The sequence below is a fragment of the Trichechus manatus genome, unplaced genomic scaffold (assembly GCF_000243295.1).
Source record: "Trichechus manatus latirostris isolate Lorelei unplaced genomic scaffold, TriManLat1.0 scaffold00116, whole genome shotgun sequence".
NCBI lineage: Eukaryota > Metazoa > Chordata > Mammalia > Sirenia > Trichechidae > Trichechus > Trichechus manatus.
Window position 1 is genome coordinate 4,494,324 of NW_004444052.1, and position 19,387 is coordinate 4,513,710.

Genomic DNA, 19,387 nt, shown 5'->3' on the forward strand with positions numbered 1-19,387 from the left:
ATAAAACATTTACTTATAAGCTGGTCTACTGCCTGACAGGTTCCCTATTTGGGATGCAAAACTCTTTAGGATCTAGTTCTCTAGTATAAGAATGGTGACTCTGAGTTCATCGGGGAGGTTGGCACTTTTGACTCCCTTTTAGATTTTTTCTTTTACTGCAACAGTCCTTGGAGGAGCTTAGTATCACTACATCCAAGCTTTGCAAATCCTCGCTTTAGTAATTAGTATATTTTAAAAAAATTCTTGATGACTAAAACGGTCTTTGAATTAAAGAATTACAACCAATGCTAACGCATTAAGAGCTAAAGACTTAATAGGGAAGACATCAGAGACTCAGTGGAGTCGGGCGGGACTGTGTACTTACAGTTGAGATTGATGTCTCCGTATGGGAGGGGCAGGAGCGGAGAATGCAGAGGGTGATGGGTGTAGCGCAGGATTGGGTTCCGCTTATAAATTTGCTCTACCACATCGGCGTTCAGGCAGTTCTCCTTGAAAATAAAGAAACCACAGGAGGAAGAGAGAGAAATGGGCGGGAGGGGAAGGAGAAAGAAAAGAAGAGGGAGGAAGGGAAAGAAGAAAGGAAGAAAAAAAAAAACAACAAAGAGAAGCAAGTTTACTAGAAGAAACACATCCCTAAAGAAACATCGTCTATATTAGATTTCAGAAGTCGAAAACATTCACAAACCCAGCGTGTAGGGAGGTGGGTTTGGAGAACCTTGCGCTGATCATCTCAGACACAAAGATACCCACAATCTGTTTTAGAAGATGAATCACCAAAAAGAAATTCTTCTTACATACTCGAACCTCTTCATTCCACTTACATGTACTTCCCACATTATTTAATAAAAAAAAGCTCTCAGAGATTATACTTTAAAAAATGAATTTACACTTCTCTTGCTACTTAGCTATTGATTGTTTCGCCAAATCATGTTAACTTTGTCTATAATTAATTTTAGAAATACATTTCCCTAATTATTTAACTGTTTTTTGCATTCTCCCTATAACTGAAAACTACACAGAAAAACAACTTACTAAAATTAATCGCAATCAAAATGCAGCTGCTAAACTAAAGCAAGGGAGCCCTGGTGGCACAGCGGTTAAGGAACTTGGCTGCTAACCAAAAGTTTGGTGGTTCGAGTCCAGCTGCTGCTCTATGGAACCCCTATTGGTCTGTTCTACTCTGTCCTATAGGGTCGCTATAAGTCGGAATCGACTCCATGGCAATGGGTAGATAAGTAAAACTAAAGTAAAAATGGAAATGACTCTGAGAAAATGTCCTGCAGTTACTCATCAGTCTGGGGGGATTTCTTCATCCACACATCCACCTTCCCCGCCCCCCCATGAAACTGAAGGGAGCCTCTCACTGAATTTCCATCATGCATTTATGCTGTAAAATGCTAATTGGGGGTATGAGAAAGCCAAGGTTACTTTCAGAACTTTAAATAAACAGGAAAGTTGGAGAAGAGGCAATGAATCATTCTACGATGGTAATTTCATTTCCATTATGAAACTTTTTCAGTAACATCAAATTAAAAGTCAGAAAAAAAATTAATTATTTAAAAAAAAAATGTATGGACCTTTTTGGGGTCACTTGTCTAATTTTTTAGGATGCAGTGTTTCATATTTGGAAAATTCTATTTATGTTTTTAAAATCTACATTCAAAATAATCAGTGAATATAGCGATAGATGAGGTAAGATGTAGCTCTGAAAACAAACTTTGACCGATATGATTTTTTTTCACTCCTTTCTCAAAAGAAAGCTTCAATCCATCAATCAGTCAATCAATATATTTTTTAGGTTAGAAATTAGATTATTAGTATACAGCACCCTGGGTTCCACAGAAACCTTTGGAAAATTAATGACTTGCTAGAATTTGGCTCCTAATACTCGGAAAACGTAACACTTTGTAATCAAGATGCCAGCTTGACTATGCTGGGAACTCATACTGATGATATATTAGCCCCTCTCCCATCTCTGAAACAGCAGTTTGCTTATGTTCCCGGACCCTGCTGGCTAATTTCCTTTCATGTACATTGGTAACATAGCTGCCTCACATACCTAAGTGTTTATTAACTATCATTCTAGCGTATTTTCTGTGACAGCTCCAGCTCTTTCCTTTGTATTTAGAATCTGCCTGTGTGGATAACGTGGAGGAACAGTGGTAAAATCAATTCCCTTGACCTGGTCCTGCATCAGGAACTGACTAGCTAAGTGAGCAATGCACCCAGAATATTCCATTTCTCTGTTTCCTTTCTTGGGAAATGGCAGCTCAGGGTTATTCATGTATTCAACATATACTGAGCAACTATATCTTGATGAACAGGAAATTAACACCATCAGTGTTAGTCCAGAGACTTGGGAGCTTCTGTGAGTTTGGAGTCATCTGGTAGGGATCCCAAGATTCCCAGACCAATCTGGGTTTCCTGGAAGCCAACTTGCGTGGTTTAGAAACTGTATGGTAAGAGAAGAACTATTGTGTTACGCCTAGAAGGTCCCTAACCCAGGACCGAAGTGGACTCTGGAGCAAAGCAGGCTATCCCCAGCATGGATCACACCACATGCCTGCAAGCAGGGAGCCCTGCATCCCCTACTGCTGATGACCGTTCCTCTGGACAAAGGGCCCAACAGTCGGGTTTGCCTCTGGTAACACTGACACCTCCCTAGACACAAAATATTACTGTCAGATTTCACCTAAAGGTTGACTTGGCAAATGTGGTATTATCTATATTTTTACAACAATTAAAAAATTTTTTTTCATCTAAAATCTCCTACTCAGATTCCTAAAAGCAAGGATGCACAAACACAAAATTAACCAAGAGCTAGTTTTGGTCACAGAATAAAAATCGAGCTTGACTGATGGTCTAGATGTTTCAAGAGTGAGAATCTGTGAGCTACTAACCGCCCTGGTGCGCCTGGCTCCCTCTTACCTTGATATCTTGGATCAGCTGCTGGGTGGGGGTGTCGATGGGGGCCTTGGTGTCAGTCACGTTTTGAATGGCACTTGACCATCTGGTGGCCTCGTTGAGGAGCTTGGTGTAGAGCCGATAACAATGCTTGCGCCCGTACACGGTGACGTTCCAGTAGCCTGCAAGGGCAGGAGCAAACGCACACACGTTCAAGTTAACTCTGTAACCTAGGTGCTGTTCTTGTGCCAGAATACCGAAAGCAGCCAATGTCATATCCACCTGAGCCCCTGTAAAATACTGAGTTAGGTATTTATGTCAATAAGTACTAGCTATACGTGCTTGGCCTGTGCCAGGTATTCTGTGATCACCAAACACGTGCATTCCTGGCCCTGTGAAGTTTACACCTGAGAGGGGAAGACAAACACTAAACACTAAACCCAGAAGTAAATTGTAACATTTGTTTTGAAAGAACCAAACTGGTTGCCATCAAATTGACTCATGGTGACCCCCTATGTGTCAGGATATGTGCTCCATAGGGTTTTTAATGGCTGATTTTTGGGAAGCAGATCGCCAGGCCTTTCTTCCGAGGTAACTCTGGATGGACTTGAACTTCCATTATTTCAGTTAGCAGCCGAGAATGTTAATAATCTGTACCATCCAGGGACTAAAGACCTCCCCCTTGTTGTTGTTGTATGCTACTGAGTCAATTTTGACTCACAGCAACCCTATAGAACAGAGCGGAACTACCCCATAGGGTTTCCTAGGCTGTAATTTTTTTTTTCCCTTGGATGTCCACCAAGCCTCTAACCTAGAACTGCAGCCCAGAGGGTTATCACACAAACAGGGCCAGAAGTGCTGGATTGTGAAGTCAGAATTCCAAGCAAAACGCATATGAAAACAACAACAAGCTTGTATTGAGAGTTATAAAGGCATGCCTTCATCTACTCACTGGGACAAGGTAGGTGATGCCTTCTGGGTTCAAGAAGCCAGGGGCAGACCTGACAGCCTTAAAAAATACCAAACTATATGCTTGCAATGAGCATCATTTTTGGCAAAAAAAATTAATTTGAACTATTCTTTTTTTTTTTTTTTGAAGTCATAGCAACCCAAACTTTATCTGCTCATTGCTTATAGCTTTGCAATTTCTTCCTAATTTTTATTTTCAATTAGGTTAGCTGTAGTTTACCCATTTTTTCTATTTTTTAACAAAAGGCTTTTTTGAGCATTGACTGATTTAATACTTTTTTTTGGTTCTGACTTACTTTCAGATTTTTTTTTTCCTCATTCAAAAATTTATACACATATTGTTTTGTGACATTGGTTGCAATCCCCACAATGTGAGAGCACCCTCCCCTTTTCCACCCCCAGGTTCCCTGTGTCCATTCATCCCGTTCCTGTCCCTTCCTGCCTTCTCAACCTGCTTTTGGACAGCTAGGGTGTAATCCTTATGGGAACAGCCAGATCTTTTCTTCCATGGAGTCACTGGTGGGTTAGAATCACCGACCTTTCGGTTAGCAGCCAAGAACATCAACCATGGCGCCACCAGGGCTCTTGCAAGACCTCTTTACCATGGTTTAAATACCAAGTGTTCATAGAGCTAGCCACAGACAGACAGCCTTAGAAGATCATCAACAAGAAAAGAGCTGCTTTGGGGGAAAAATTATACACCCTACACAGGAATCTCATTCCCTTGTGCTAAGCAAGCTCAGGCCTTCTATGAACGGACATTCTGCGGGCCTAGCCAGTCATGGGCATGTTACCTGTCTCTTTGAATATCTTCTCATCCGGGGGGACGACCGAGCAGAGGCTGTTGAGGACCAAGGTGCCCAATTTCATTGCGTTCTTCTCCGAGCTCTTATAGTAATCCAAGGAATTATGGGTTAGCACAAACCACCGCTTCTTCAGTTTCAGTGAAGACATCTTTGGACTGTTGTTTACTTCTTTGTGCAACCATCCTTTAGGAAAGATGAGATCCCAAATTAAAAATGATGAAGGATGCAAAACACAATAAAAGCAACGAATGCCACTAAAGTGTACATGTAAAAAATGTCCAAACAGCAAATGTTTTGTTATATATATTTTTACCACAAAAAAGGAGTAATAAAAAAACAAAAAACTATGAAGAGAAACCCAACACCAAATAATTTGTATAATACTTATAAATTGGTCATATTTCTACATATTTGCTAGAAATTATCATATTGTCATTGTTAGCTGCCGTCAAGTCGATTCCAACTCATGGCGACCCCATGTGTGCAGAGGAGAAGTGCTCCACAGGATTTTCGATGACTGTGACCTGTCGGAAGCAGATCGCCCAGCCGGTCTTCTGAGGCACCTCTGGGTGGGTCTGAACTGCCAATCTTTTGGCTAGTAGTCAAGTGCTTAACGACTATTTGTGTCACCCAGGGTCTCCAGAAATGACCACACCCGTTCCGTATTTCATTATTTAAAAAAAACCAAACCAAACCAAAAAACTTTAAGAATCAAAGTTACTCGGAAAAGACGCCCAAGGTGGAAAAGCTGCAGAAATCTACACAGAATAAGAACAGGACTCAGTGAAAAGGCAGTTTAAGAACCAGAGACAGTTGTTGTGCTATTTCTATTTTTGCAACAATTAAAAAACAAAGGAGAGAGCCGGGACAGTCACCTCTGACTATGAATTCCTGGCCTTCCACTCTGGTGTCGCCCTTGGACCTCTGCAGCAGCGTGATCCAGTGATGCATCTCCTCCGGCGTGTCTGCGTTGCAGTGAAGGACCCGGTTGGCCGTGATGATCACAAATGAGTTGGGTCTGAGAGACAGGGTAAGAAGGAAGCAAAGCCTTAGGCCTATGGTCAGCGTCACCTCTGCCTGGACCAAGACTGAAGGCCTTTTTCCGGGCGTAGGGGTCATGGGGATTGGCCCTGCCGTGCTATTTGTATTTGACATGAAGGCAAATATTGCTCATTTCGGCGGGATTTATTTTAGGCATCATTAACCTTTAAATTTGGAGCAACACACTCTGAAGGTCCTGGAAGGAAAAACATTTCTTCGTGCAAAACTTTCCAGAAGCAGCTCAGTTCCAGGAAAGCTAAATAAGGTGATGGCGGCGGGAGGATTTTGTTTGATGTCTCTCTAAACTAAATTTCTTTTTGCCTCTGTGTAGTTGGATAATATTTCTGTGGACTGGGAATGAAGTGTCAGGTACCAGTGATGGAGGGTCAGTAACTAGGTGCCGGTGGAGAGCCTTATACACTTGATTATGCCTGGGGTGAGAAGCCACTTGGGTCCATGTTTTCAGATCACCTAGCAAGGGGGCATTTCACAGTCAGGGATGACCTAACAATGGAAATTTACTTCCCCATCATCTCTTTTTGTCTCAATGCCCTGAATCTCTTGTTGTTGTTAGTTGGTGTTGATTCCAACTCATGGCGACCCCATGTGTGCAGATGGAGAGTAGAACTGTGCTCCACAGGGTTTTCAAGGCTGTGACCTTTTTTTTTTTTTTAATTGTTGTACTTAAAGTGTAAGTTTACAATTCAAGTTAGTCTCTCATACAAAAATTTATATATACATTGTTATGTGACCCTAATTGCTCTCCCTATACTGTGACAGCACACTCCTCCTTTCCATTCCGGATTCCCCGTGTCCATTCAACCAGCTCCGGACCCTCTCTGTCTTCTCATCTGACCTCCGGAAAGGTGCTGCCCATTTAGTCTCATGTATCTACTTGAGCTAAGAAGAACACTCTTCACGAGTATCACTTTATGTCCCACAGTCCAGTCTAATGTCTGTCTGAAGAGTTGGCCTCGGGAATGGTTTTAGTTCTGGGTTGACAGAGTCCAGGGGCTATGCTTTCTGGGGATGCTCCAGTCTCAGTCAGACCATTAAGTCTGGTCTTTTCACTATAATTTGAGTTCTGCACCCCACTTTTCTCATGCTCCATCAGGGACTTTCTGTTGTGTTCCCTGTCAGGGCGGTCATAGGTGGTAGCCGGGCACCATCTAGTTCTTCTGGTGTCAGGATGATGAAGTCTCTGGTTTATGTGGCCCTCTCTGTCTCTTGGGCTAATAATTTCCTTGTGACTTTGGTGTTCATTCTCCTTTACTCCAGGTAAGCTGGGACCAACTGATGCATCTTAGATGGCTGCTTGCTAGCTTTTAAGACCCCAGACGCCACTCACCAAAGCAGGATGCAGAACATTTTCTTAATAAACTTTGTTATGCCAACTGACCTAGATGTCCCCTAAAAGCATGGTCCCCAGACCCGCACCCCTGATACTCTGTCCCCTGAAGTGTTTGGTTGTATTCAGGGAACTTCTTAAGGCTGTAACCTTTTGAAAGCAGACTGCCAAGCCTATCTTCTGAGGCGCCTCTGGGTGGGTTTGAACCAACCTTTTGGCTAGTAGTTAAGTGCTTAACCGTCTGTGCCCCCCAAGGACTTCTGTGAACGTCGCACACTGTTGTTGTCGAGTGCTGTGGAGTCCACTCTCACTCATAATGACCTTACAGGACAGAGAAGAACTGCCCCATAGGATTTTCTAGGCTGTGATTTTTATGACAGCTGACTGCCAGGTCTTTTCTCCTGTGGAGTAGATGGTGGATTTGAACTGCCAACCAGGCTTCCTTGAACCCCTCACATGCCCAGGTTTATACTTAAATCTTCTATCTAACCACTTAAAGCTAGTGAATGGGACCATTTGCAAGTGTTCAACTGTTCACTGTAATTAAGTGCTGCAAAAATTCAAGGAAATGAAAGACTAACTGCACTGTACTTGTCAGGGGAGGGTAGTGGTGGGTCAGAGGCAGAATTCTCGCCTTCCATGTGGGAGACCTGGGTTCGATTCCCAAACAATGTATCTCATGTGCAGCCACCACTTGTCTTGTCAGTGGAAGCTTTTGTGTCGCTATGATGCTGAACAGGTTTCAATGGAACTTCTAGACTATGACAGACTAGGAAGAAAGGCCTGGTGATCCACTTCTGAAATGCCAAGGAAAACCTTATGGCTCATGGTGACACCATGAGTCAGAGGTCCAACTCAACGGCAGTTAACAACAACAACAACAGTAGTGAGGGGGTAGTCACGAGGTGGTGCAGAAGGTTAATGTACTCAGCTGCTACCCAAAAGGCCGGAGGTTTGAGTCCACCCAGAGAGACCTTGGAAGAAACGCCTGGAGAACTACTTCTGAAAAATCAGCCACTCAAAACCCTATGGAGCACAGTTCTACTCTGACACACGAGGCTGCCATGAATCAGAATCAATTTGGCAGCAACTGGTTTGGTTTTTGGTTTTAGTAGCCAGGGAAAGATACGTAAAAATAAGCAGGACTCGAGGTGCTCCTTAAAAATAGATAAACTAAAAAGATTTTTCTGTAGTTGAGAAAGGAGAAAGGTGGGGGGCAATTAAGGAAAAGCAAAAAGCCTGAACAGGGATGCAAAGTTCTAAGTTCAGATCATCATACAGTCAGCCTGGTCAAGAGGTTTGGGAGCAGAAAAATGTAGATAAGGTTAGGTAGGAACCTGAAGACCAACAAAAGAAGAATCTGAGCTTTGATGTGTGATACAACACACAGGTATTAAAGATCCCTGAGCTGGGTATAAAATGGTGCAGGGTGAGTAACGGAAACAAAAGATCCGTGGTTCAGAAGGGTCTTTCTTCTCACAGTGTGGTGATGGAGACCCCAGAACTCTAATTCTGCCTGCTGTTGTTAGCTGCTGTCGAGTTGGCCCCCAACTCCTGGCAACTCCATGCACAATGAGATTGGACCATTGTGATCCACAGGGTTCTGACTGGCTGATTTTTCAAAGTACATCCAGTTCTTTCTTACTACTCCATCTTAATCTGGAAGCTCTGCTGATACCTGTTCAACATCACAGCAACACGCAACCTCCACTGACAGATAGGTGGTGGCAGCACGTGAGGTGCATTGGTCGGGAATCGATCTTGGTCTTCCACATGGAAGGCGAGAATTCTGCCGCTGAATCAACACGGCCCCCTAATTCTGCCTAGCAGGGACTATTCTAAAGCTATCTTACTATGGGCAGAAGTCCAGTTTGATTGTTATTCTGGTTCCAGAGCAAACATTCTGCTGGAGGCCAGAAACGGAACTCACAAACAGCAAAGAAAAACTGAGAAGATAAAGACAAAGCTGACCGGGTACAAAGAGTCCTAAGACCACTTCTGAAGATGATTTGCCTTCAGTAAACAAAAAACAGTAACAAAAACAATACAAGCTACTGTGCGGGGCACCAGGCAAGTAGCAATGGCAAGAGTAACAGATGTTTGTTGTTTCATGTATGAATACTCTACATATGTCCTGTCATCAAAATCCTTTTCAAGCACACCACGTTTAGAACGGGGAACTACAACCTCCCCTCTGCTGGAATGCAGTGTCACGCACAAGTGTTTTTTCCCAGTACAAATCTCAAGGTTGCCCCGCGTCCAGTGAAAACATATTCCTCTTTTGCATTTTGGAAACTGTCTAAATGAGGTTCCCACTGTGTCTCCTAGCACTCCAAAGAGACTCACAGAGGGAGACTTCTGGATGATGTAAAATTGGGTCCCAAGGAGGAAGACTTTGTTTGGGTCACTGAGGTTGACAAGCAGGGACACACAGCCGAGGGTCATTTGACAGCCCAGTCAAATGAAAGTGGCCCCAAAGCCCAGAGGCATTTGTGGCATACACTGGAAACTGATTAATTTTGTTAAAGCCACATCCTAACTTACCTATCGGGACTGTCCGAAGCACACACAGAATCAATCAGCCCCACGTCCAAAGTGCCCTGTAAAGGAGCAACAAGCAAAGAGTAAGAGAACCGTTAAAGTGCAGTGCTCATTACAGTAATAACCTGAAATTACAACTCCCTAAACAAGCAAACAAAAAAAACCTCCCTCTTTCTTTTGTTAACTGCAAAATAATAGTTTATCTAAGAAGGCCCTCTTCACTCAGTGACTACAGACAGCCCTAGGCAGGACAGAGTCTCTTGTTCATTTATTAAAATAAGAAAAAACATGCATTCATCTCTCCCCTCGTTTTTAAAATATCTTCAGAGAAGAGGGTTTACGATCATCTTTCAACAGTACAAATTTTCTAATTTACACCATGACTTTCTTTCCCTAATGTTCACACTTAACTCTTTGGAGAAACGCTGCTTGAGTTAAGGAAACAAGGAAATAAAAGCTTATTTCTAAAAATCAATTTTATGACTCTCTGTTTCTGGCAGGGAGTGAAAACAAAAGGAACAGGCTTTAGAATCCACCAAACCCTTGAAGAAAAAGTGTAATGTACTTCCATGATTCCATAAAAAATTAGGATTTTTGTTTTTTGTTCTTTTAAGAAAGGTTTGAGGTGGGAGAACTGGAATCTATGACGACTTACAACCTTCTATAATTTATTCTGTTTTTCTGCATAATTTTTAACTCATATGTTCCTGTTTTCCTCTCCTTTAATTATGTTGCTGTCAGCTGCCACTGCATCAGCTCCAACTCTTAGCAACTTTATGTATCACAGAAGGAAACATTGCCCGGTCCTGCACCATCTTCACGATGGTTGTTGTACCTGAGTCCACTGTTGTCACTACTGTGTCAAGCCACCTCATCGAGGGTTTTCCGTGTTCGTTGGCCGCCTAATTTACCTCTTAAATTACTTTACTACTCAATTTAATTTGTTATTGCTGAATGCCGTTGAGATGATTCTGACTCACAGAGATCCTAAAGGACAGAGCAGAATTGCCCCATAGGGTTTTCTAGGCTGTAATCTTCATGGGCACAGATCACTGGGTCTTTTCTCCTGCGGAGCCACTGGTAGACTTGAACTGCTGACCTTTTGGTTAGCAGCTGAGCGCTTAACCTTTGTGCCACCAGGGCTCCTTTAATTTTCTTTACTACTTAATTATTATACTTTAACTTAAAAAAAAAAAAAAAAGTTATTTAAACATTCCCACTCAGGCCCCTTTCCCATCATGACTTCCTCCCCCTTCGCCTGCCTCCGGACACCCCACCTGCATCCAGGTGGACGCCCACTCACCACAGCATTCTGTGGGTTTGCCTGCTCATCGTGCATCTCCCGAATCTCCTGGTCTGTGGACGCGTGGACCTGGCTCAGCACGCTGAACCACTGGCTGTGGGGAGAGAAGAAGGACAGTCAAGGAACAGTCAATCCCAGGTGAATACAGAGATGGCACCATGCTCCACACATCTCCCCGAGCTTCTGGGCTTTTCATTTGCTCCTTGTCATGAGTAAGTGTGGGTCTGACAATACCAAGGAGCAAAGGCACAGAAGCAGCCTTTTTATCATACAGCCTGATGTTAGGTCAATGGAAGACCCTTTCCTCCAGGTCTCACAGAGCTTTCCAGAAATTTGATGATGATGATGTTGAATTCCTTGAAGAATTGGTAGCACAATAATGAAATCCTCAGTTCCACCCAAAATACTTCTATTAAGGATCTTGACTGAGGATATTATATAGAACCTAGATGATACATGTTGTTGTGTGCTACTGAGTCGATTCAGACTAAGCGACCCCACGTGACAGCGCAGAGCTGCCCCACAGGGTTTTCTTGGCTGTAGTATTTAAGGGAACAGATGGTCAGGTCTTTTCTCCCACGGAGCCACTCTATGGGTTCGAACCACCAACCTTTCAGTTAACAGCTGCGTGATTAACCATTATAACACCAAGGCTCCTTAGGTGACATATAGGTGACCTTCTGTTTTTTCCTTGTTTGTTTTAAATAATTTTCAAGGAAAGGTGGCCAACAGCTTAAGAGTACCACCTTAGAACTACCACTTGATGCCTGGTTTACTACTCACTCCCAGGATGCGGTTTCCAACCACTTGACAGGATTTCCACTTAAGTGACTAAAACCAAGAGAGACGGAAATCACAAACAACTGCCTGAAGTAGAAAGAGGAAAATTATTGTAACTCTTCCATCTTCATTTCCAAATGACTTTTCCCAATTCCTGCCTTATCAAAATCAGATAATAAAAGAAAATAATTCAACTCCAGAAAAATGAAGCAGAACAAAAGTTATAACAAGACACACAATCCATGCTTAAGAAAAATGAACATGAATATCCATCCATCCAACATGTATTAAGCAACTACTGAAAGGCTGGCAGTTCAAGTCCACCCAGAGGTGGACTGGTAATCTAGTTCAGAAAAACGAGCCACTGAAAACCCTGTGGAGCACAGTTCGACTCTGACATACATGAGGTCACCACGAGTTGGCACTGACTCGACTCAAACGGTACAGACTGTGGTAAGTGCCAAGTGTGAGAGGGATGCTAAGACTCCCTTTTCTTTAGGGGGCTTGTCAGACACAAATACAAACTCCTGCTAAATAAGGCACTGCATGCTGGAGTCTCAAGAGAAACAGGTAAACTAGGACACCAGAGGAGAAAGTACTTGGCATGCAATGGGATATTTAAGTGAAAAAATAACGCTCATATATGAAGACAAGCCATGTAAGTAAGTTACTTTTAGCAAAGCACTAAAATCTAATTATCTCCTTTGACTCTTGAAGGACAAACATGGGACCAAGAGCTTGACAATATACAACACACACAGACTCTAAGGGAGACCAAGAGAAATATCTTAATATGAATTTGTTCCATCAATCTTGGTTAACTTAGCTCAAAAATATTCCAAATTGAACACTGAAAAACACACACATCCAAGATGTAGGCCACATGTGATTCACACATAAAGGAATACAATTCATTATGTTTTCAACTGATACAGATGATACCCTTAAATTTATAACTGTTTTCTCTTGGATCAAGTGTAACTTGCAGAGCCTGAAAAGGAATTTTAACAGATGTGTTCCACTGGTCAGGGGAAAAAAGCCCTTGGCTAAAACATGGCAAATGTTAAATTTAGCAAGTTCATCATGGCATAAAGCAGACAGGACAACTGTCAGATGCTGGGGCTATAATTTGGCCGAGAAGTTGTAGGCACTCCCTGAACCACAAAAAAACCACACGTGGTCTCCAGAAGTTGCAGATGGAATGATGAGGCTGTAATTCCGTTTGCTTGTTTTTCTGGTTTGTGTTATAATTTAAGGATCCAACCAGGGTTTTAGTTTATTCCCATGGGAAGGATTATTTTCTGATGTCTTTGCCCTTAATGCTGCCACCAGGGCATGTATCCCCTCAGAGGCCTATTTCAAAGGGCAAGGGGTAGCAGGTAGTCCTGAGAACTTATTACATTCACTACCAATTGCTGTGGAGTCCATTCCAACTCATGGCAACCCCATGGGTGTGAAGGTAGAACTGGGCTCCACAGGGTTTTCAGTGGCTGATTTTTCAGAAGTAGAACCCCAGGCCTTTCTTCTGAGGTGCCTCTGGGTGGACTCAAACCTCCAACCTTTTGGTTAGCAGCTGAGCGCATTAACCAGTTGTACCACCCAGGGACTCCTAACAGGTTCTAGTGATTTCTGAGCTGAGAAGTGAAGAATACAGGCCAGAGGATGTTGCCCTCGTAAGTTGGAAGCCGATTCCTGGCATTGCTCAGAGGGGATGATAGCCACCTTCAACATAACCCTACAAAGACCCACAAAGCAGCGGGAATCAACAGAACAGATTCTCCACTGTGTTGCATCCACTGCACGACCTTGTGCTGCATCTCACTGAAGAGTGAACACCAATTCCCTTAAATTTTGTGCTGTATCTCTGGGGCACTCCATTAGCGATGGAAGACGGAAGCCTGCCATCTAGGAAAGTTAGACAACTTCCCCCCACCAATAAGAAATGCCACTGCCCTCCGGGCTCAGCCAAAGATTGAATTTGAGCTTCTGAAGAAACAAATGTTAAAAAGCTTAATGCCTCTATCAGTAGAATTGAGCTTGCATTACTTTATTCATACTATCCTTTCTCTGCACCTCAATCTTATCATCTGCAAAATGCAGATTAATAGTAATAAAAAAAGCCACAGGGTGGTTATGAGGATTTAATGAGTTAACTTATGGAAACTGCTTTAGAATACCACCTGGTATACAGTCAGTTTTACCTAAGTGTAAATGATCTCTTCTATTCTATTCTAAATTCCTCAGTATCAAGACCTTAGTTGTTGTGCTGTCCAGTCAACTTTCAACTCACAGACCCCACCTGACAGAGCAGAACTGCCCCACAGGGTGTTATAGGCTGGAACCTTCATGGGAGCAGAATGCCAGGTCTTTCTCCTGCAGGGTGGCTAGGGGCTTCAAACCACCAATCTCTCGGTTAGCAGTCAAGCACCTGACCGTTGTGCCACCAGGGCCCCTTATTGAGACTTCTAATACACTCCAAATGCCATAGCATTATCAGTTAATGCTCTCAGTTTTTTGATCCTTAAGCAAATACAAGCTGTTCACTTTCAAACCTCAGAAGCTTCCAGAAGGTGGCCTTTCAGCTGTGTGTAGCTGCTCAGTTGACATAATGCTGCAAGTGACAATAAAAGCCCGAGTCAGGATAACAAGGGGTCTGACTTGAAGGCAATGGGTTTGGTTTTGGAATGGAATTTGAGGATGGAAATCCTGAACCCTGTGCTATACCTTGAACACATCTGCCCAATAAAAGATTCACCAGGGGTCAAGTCTACAAATTTCATGGAATTCTTAGTTCTTCATCCATCCTAACAGAAAAACCCAACTAGAAAATCAACGGAACCTTTCAAAGCCTGTAGGATAAACGGTGACCCGTGGGACGCCCAAGCCTGTGCCTGAGCAAGGGTGTCATGCTGGTGACGTCAACGGTGTGGAGCCTCACCTGGCATCTTCTGGGGACTCAGCGATCAGGTGGAAGGTCCTATCGGTCATAATGATATCGATCCCATTCTCTTTGCTGGTGTTATCTATGATCTCCCTGCAAAGGAAGAAAAGCACCAAACACAAATCAGGAACACAGAATTCTTAATAATAATCACTGAGAAGAGCAATTCATGAAGCTCAGTTGGAAACTTTAACTGCAGAAACTAACTGTATACCCACTTCAGCTTTTTTTTTTTCCCTTTCACGAAGGATGAAGATTCTGTGGCCTCTAGGGGGAGCCAGGCACCTCTCTGCTCCCAAGAGAGACAGGCTGCTGGCTTGGTCAGGTCATGGTGATGGTGGTGGTGGTGGTGGGGGGTTTCCTTACTTCTCTAGGGAGGTGCCTCGCTTCTCACACTGGCCCACCCAGTGCCTGGCCCTGCTCAGGACCTGAAAGGCTTAGGGCAGCAGCCCCCAATCCCACCTTCCTTCAGTTCCTCTCACTGATCTGCGATGGAAGGAAACCCAAACTGTGGCCAACCTGCACAAGCTCTCTCCCTAGTTCATCACAGCTTTCCATCGCGGTTTCAGACCTTGACTGCAGCCCCTTACTTACGTTGCCTGATTAACAACAACAACCCCCAAACACAAAACAACAACAAAATCCCCAAAACCAGGTGCCAAGGAGCTGATCCCAACTCATGGCCATCTCATGAGTGTTAGAGTAGGACTGTGCTCCACAGGGTTTTCAAAGGCTGATTTTTCAGCAGATCTCAGGCCTTTTTTTCCCAAGGCACCTCTGGGTGGATGTGAACCTCCAGCCTTTTGCTTATCAGCCAAGCGCTTAGCTGTTTGTGCCACCCAGGGACTCCACTCTGCTCGATCCAGACACAATATTTCCATTAGGGACCGAGGGAAGAAGAGCAGAATCTGGGTATTTCCGGATCTCGTTACCATCTTAATCTCGTCCCAACATTCCCTCACAGCCCAAAAAGTTTAATAAAACTGGTGGGATGGGGTAACAAAATCTGGGAAAAACAACAGATGTTAGAATCAGAGTAGAGACCGTATTGTTTTTGATGAAGAACTGTCTTGGGGATAAAGTCAGCTTGCTTTGAAAACTCAAGTACAACAGTTTGGTTTTTATTTTACATTTATTTTATACCAATAAGATGAATGCATTTTAACTGGTTAGAAAAAAATAAATATTGTGCAATCTTATAGCTAGAATCATTGAGAGGAGACACAATTTAAAAAAAAAAACAAAAAACCTAAGTTAAGTCAGAATTCCCAGAAGTGCATGTGATGCTTTCTCTGAGCAGAAGGAGGGAAGTGACGCTGACGAGGGTCATCAGCTAAGCGCCTGGCACTATAGCGTCTTGAACATGAGGATAATCCCCAGGGAAAGCTATCCAGACCCTATCATCCTGGATGGGCTGCTTTCTCTCTCAGGAACTGGGATATCTCGTGTGTAAAACCTAGGTACCTGCGTGATGCAAACGGTTTGCTCTCAGCTACTAGCCCAAGGGTTGGGGGTTCGAGCCCACCCAGTGGTGCTGTGGAAGAAAGGTCTGGCAATCTGCTTCTGTGAAAATTACAGCCAAGAAGGCCCTATGGAGCAGCTCTACTCTGTAACACACGGGGTCTCCATGAGTCAGAATCAACTTGATGGCAACAGGTTTTGTTTTTGTTTTTTTTGTGAGTAAAATGAGTGGGTGAGACCCCATGATCGAGCTCTAATGCCGCACTTCTGAACTTGAGCTGCCTGTCAGAATCCTGGGAAATGTTCTGAAAAACATAGGCAGGTGCTGGGTCACCCTTTAGGCCAAAGAATAAAAAAAATCTCTAGGGGCAGGGCCCAAGGATTTGTATTTGTAAAAAGCTTCTCTCGGGATGGGGAAGGGAATAAAGATGACATTGTCAGGCCAGGAATAAGTGTAGCTAAGCCCCAATTCAGGACTCTTCCAAGCTTGAAGTTCCAAATAATGAAGCAAGTATTCAGAAGGGTCTTCTAGACCCTGAATCTGAAAAGAAGGTAGGGAACACCTTGTCATACCAGAAAACAAAGGAGCTATCAAAAACTACTATGACAATATGAAAACGACTCAGGAGGCAACACAGAGAGGCTCCCCGTGGCCAAAAGTGAGACCAGTGTGAGCGTCCATAAGAACAGATGCAATGGCTGGAAACCCACTAAATATGTTAACTTCCATGAGCTCATAATGATACGGGGAAAAATAAATACAAACAACCTAAATTGTCATGACCAGAATGAACCAACTCAATTTTCTGGACACTAGGAAAGAATCAAACACTTCTCCTGCCTTTCCTTCACACACAGTCCCAGAGAGTACCACTTAGCTGATCAGGAGAAGCTTCTCTTTACAGAAATGTTCTAGCTAATAAATGAATATCACATTTTGCAACCCTTAATGTATTAATCAGGACACTGGTGGGCACAGAAGTAAACCGAAAGGTCAGTGGTTCAGATGGCAATGGATTTTAATGTATTAATCGATCTAGGCAATAATCAGTAATTATAGCTACTATTACAAGAGTCCCCCACGTGTCTGTCAGTTTGTCATACTGTGGGGGCTTGTGTGTTGCTGTGATGTTGGAAGCTATGCCACCAGTATTCAGATACCAGCAGGGTCACCCATGGTGGACAGGTTTCAGCTGAGCTTCCAGGCTAAGATATACTAGGAAGAAGTACATGGTGGTCTACTTCTGAAAAGAATTACACAGGGAAAACCTTATGAATAGCAGCAGAACACTGTCTGATATATTGTCGGAGGATGAGCACCAACCCCCCACGACTGGTTGGAACGCACTCAAAAGACGACTGGGGAAGAGCTGCCTCCTCAAAGTAGAGTCGACCTAATGACGTGGATGGAGTCAAGCTCTCAGGACCTACATCTACTGATGTGGAACGATTCAAAATGAGAAGAAACAGCTGCAAACATCCATTAATAATCAGATGTGGAATGTGCGAAGTATGAATCTAGGAAAATTGGAAATGGAATGCATAAACATCAATATTCTAGGCATTAGTAAGCTGAAATGGATGGCTATTGGCCATTTTGAATTGGACAATCATATGGTCTACTATGCCAGGAATGACAACTTGAAAAAGAATGGCATTGTGTTCATCGTCAAGAAGAACATTTCAAGATCTATCCTGGAGTACGACACTGTCAGTGATAGGATTATATCCACGCGCCTACAAGGAAGACCAGTTAATATGACTATTATTCAAATTTACACACCAACCACTAAGGCCAGAGATGAAGAAATTGACGATTTTTACAAGCTTCTGCAGTCTGAAATTGATCGAACATGCAATCAGGAGGCAATGATAATTACTGGTGATTGGAACATGAAAGTTGGAAACAAAGAAGAAGGATCGGTAGCTGGAAAATATGGCCTTGGTGACAGAAACGATGCCAGAGATCGCATGATAGAATTTTGCAAGACCAACGACTTCTTCATAGCAAATACCTTTTTTCACCAACATAAACGGCGACTGTACACATAGACCTCCCCAGATGGAATACACAGGAATAAAATTGACTACATCTGTGGAAAAAGACGATGGAAAAGCTCAATATCATCAGTCAGAACAAGACCAGGGAGCCGACTATGGAACAGACCATCAATTGCTCATATGCAAGTTCATGTTGAAACTGAAGAAAATTAGAACAAGTCCATGAGAGCCAAAGTACAACCTTGAGTATATCTCACCTGAGGTTAGAGACCATCTCAAGAACAGATTTGACGCGTTGAACACTAATGACTGAAGACCAGACCGGTTGTGGAATGACATCAAGGATATCATACGTGAAGAAAGCAAGAGGTCATTAAAAGGCAAGAAAGAAAGAAAAGACCAAGATGGACATCAGAAGAGACTCTGAAACTTGCTCTCAAATGTTGAGTAGATAAAGCAAAAGGAAAGAATGATGAAGTAAAAGAGCTGAAGATTTCAAAGAGGAGCTCAACAAGACAAAGTATTATAATGACATGTGCAAAAGAACTGGAGATAGAAAACCAAAAGGGAAGAACACACTTGGCATCTCTCAAGCTGAAAGAACTGAAGAAAAAATTCAAGCCTCAAGTTGCAACAGTGAAGGATTCTATGGGGAAAATATTAAATGACACAGGAAACTTCAAAAGAAGATGGAAGGAAAACACAGAGTCACTATACCAAAAAGAATTGGTCGATGCTCAACCATTTCAAGACGTAGCATATGATCAGGAACCGATGGTACTGAAGGAAGAAGTCCAAGCCGCACTGAAGGCACTGGCAGAAAACAAGGCCCCACCAAAGGGTGGAATGTCATGGTTTGAATTATGTCCCCCCAAAAAATGTGTGTATCAATTTGGCTAGGCCATGATTCCTGGTACTGTGTGATTTTCCTGTATGTTGTAAACCTGCCTCTATGATGTTAATGAGGGAGGATGGGTGGCAGTTGTCTTGGTAAGGCAGGACCTGATCTACAGGACTGGATTGTGTCCTGAGGCAATCTCTTGAGATATGAAAGAACAAAAGTCAGCAGTGAGACAGGGGGACCTCATACCATCAAGAAAGCAGTGCCGGGAGCAGAGCGCATCCTTTGGACCGGGGTCCCCGTGCAGAGAAGCTCCTAGTCTGGGGGAACACTGAAGAGAAGAAGGCCGACAGAGAGAAAAAGCCTTCCCCTGGAGCTCATGACCTGAATTTGGACTTTTAGCCTATTTCAACTGTGAGGAAATAAACTTCTCTTTGTTTAAAAAAAAAAA

At 43.2% G+C, this 19,387-nt stretch overlaps 1 protein-coding gene across 1 annotated transcript in view; it reads right to left on the bottom strand.

Moving 5' to 3' along the window:
* Nucleotides 1-19,387, bottom strand: part of MYO10 (myosin X) — a 300,329-nt gene that overhangs the window by 11,637 nt on the left and 269,305 nt on the right. Inside the window, exons 29-35 of the mRNA XM_012557740.2 lie at nucleotides 14,631-14,726; nucleotides 10,913-11,006; nucleotides 9,613-9,668; nucleotides 5,555-5,697; nucleotides 4,668-4,862; nucleotides 2,929-3,086; nucleotides 365-488 (exon numbers count right to left, since the gene is read on the bottom strand). Of these exons, the coding sequence (XP_012413194.1) occupies nucleotides 365-488; nucleotides 2,929-3,086; nucleotides 4,668-4,862; nucleotides 5,555-5,697; nucleotides 9,613-9,668; nucleotides 10,913-11,006; nucleotides 14,631-14,726 (866 nt within the window). The remainder of the gene's footprint in view (nucleotides 1-364; nucleotides 489-2,928; nucleotides 3,087-4,667; nucleotides 4,863-5,554; nucleotides 5,698-9,612; nucleotides 9,669-10,912; nucleotides 11,007-14,630; nucleotides 14,727-19,387) is intronic.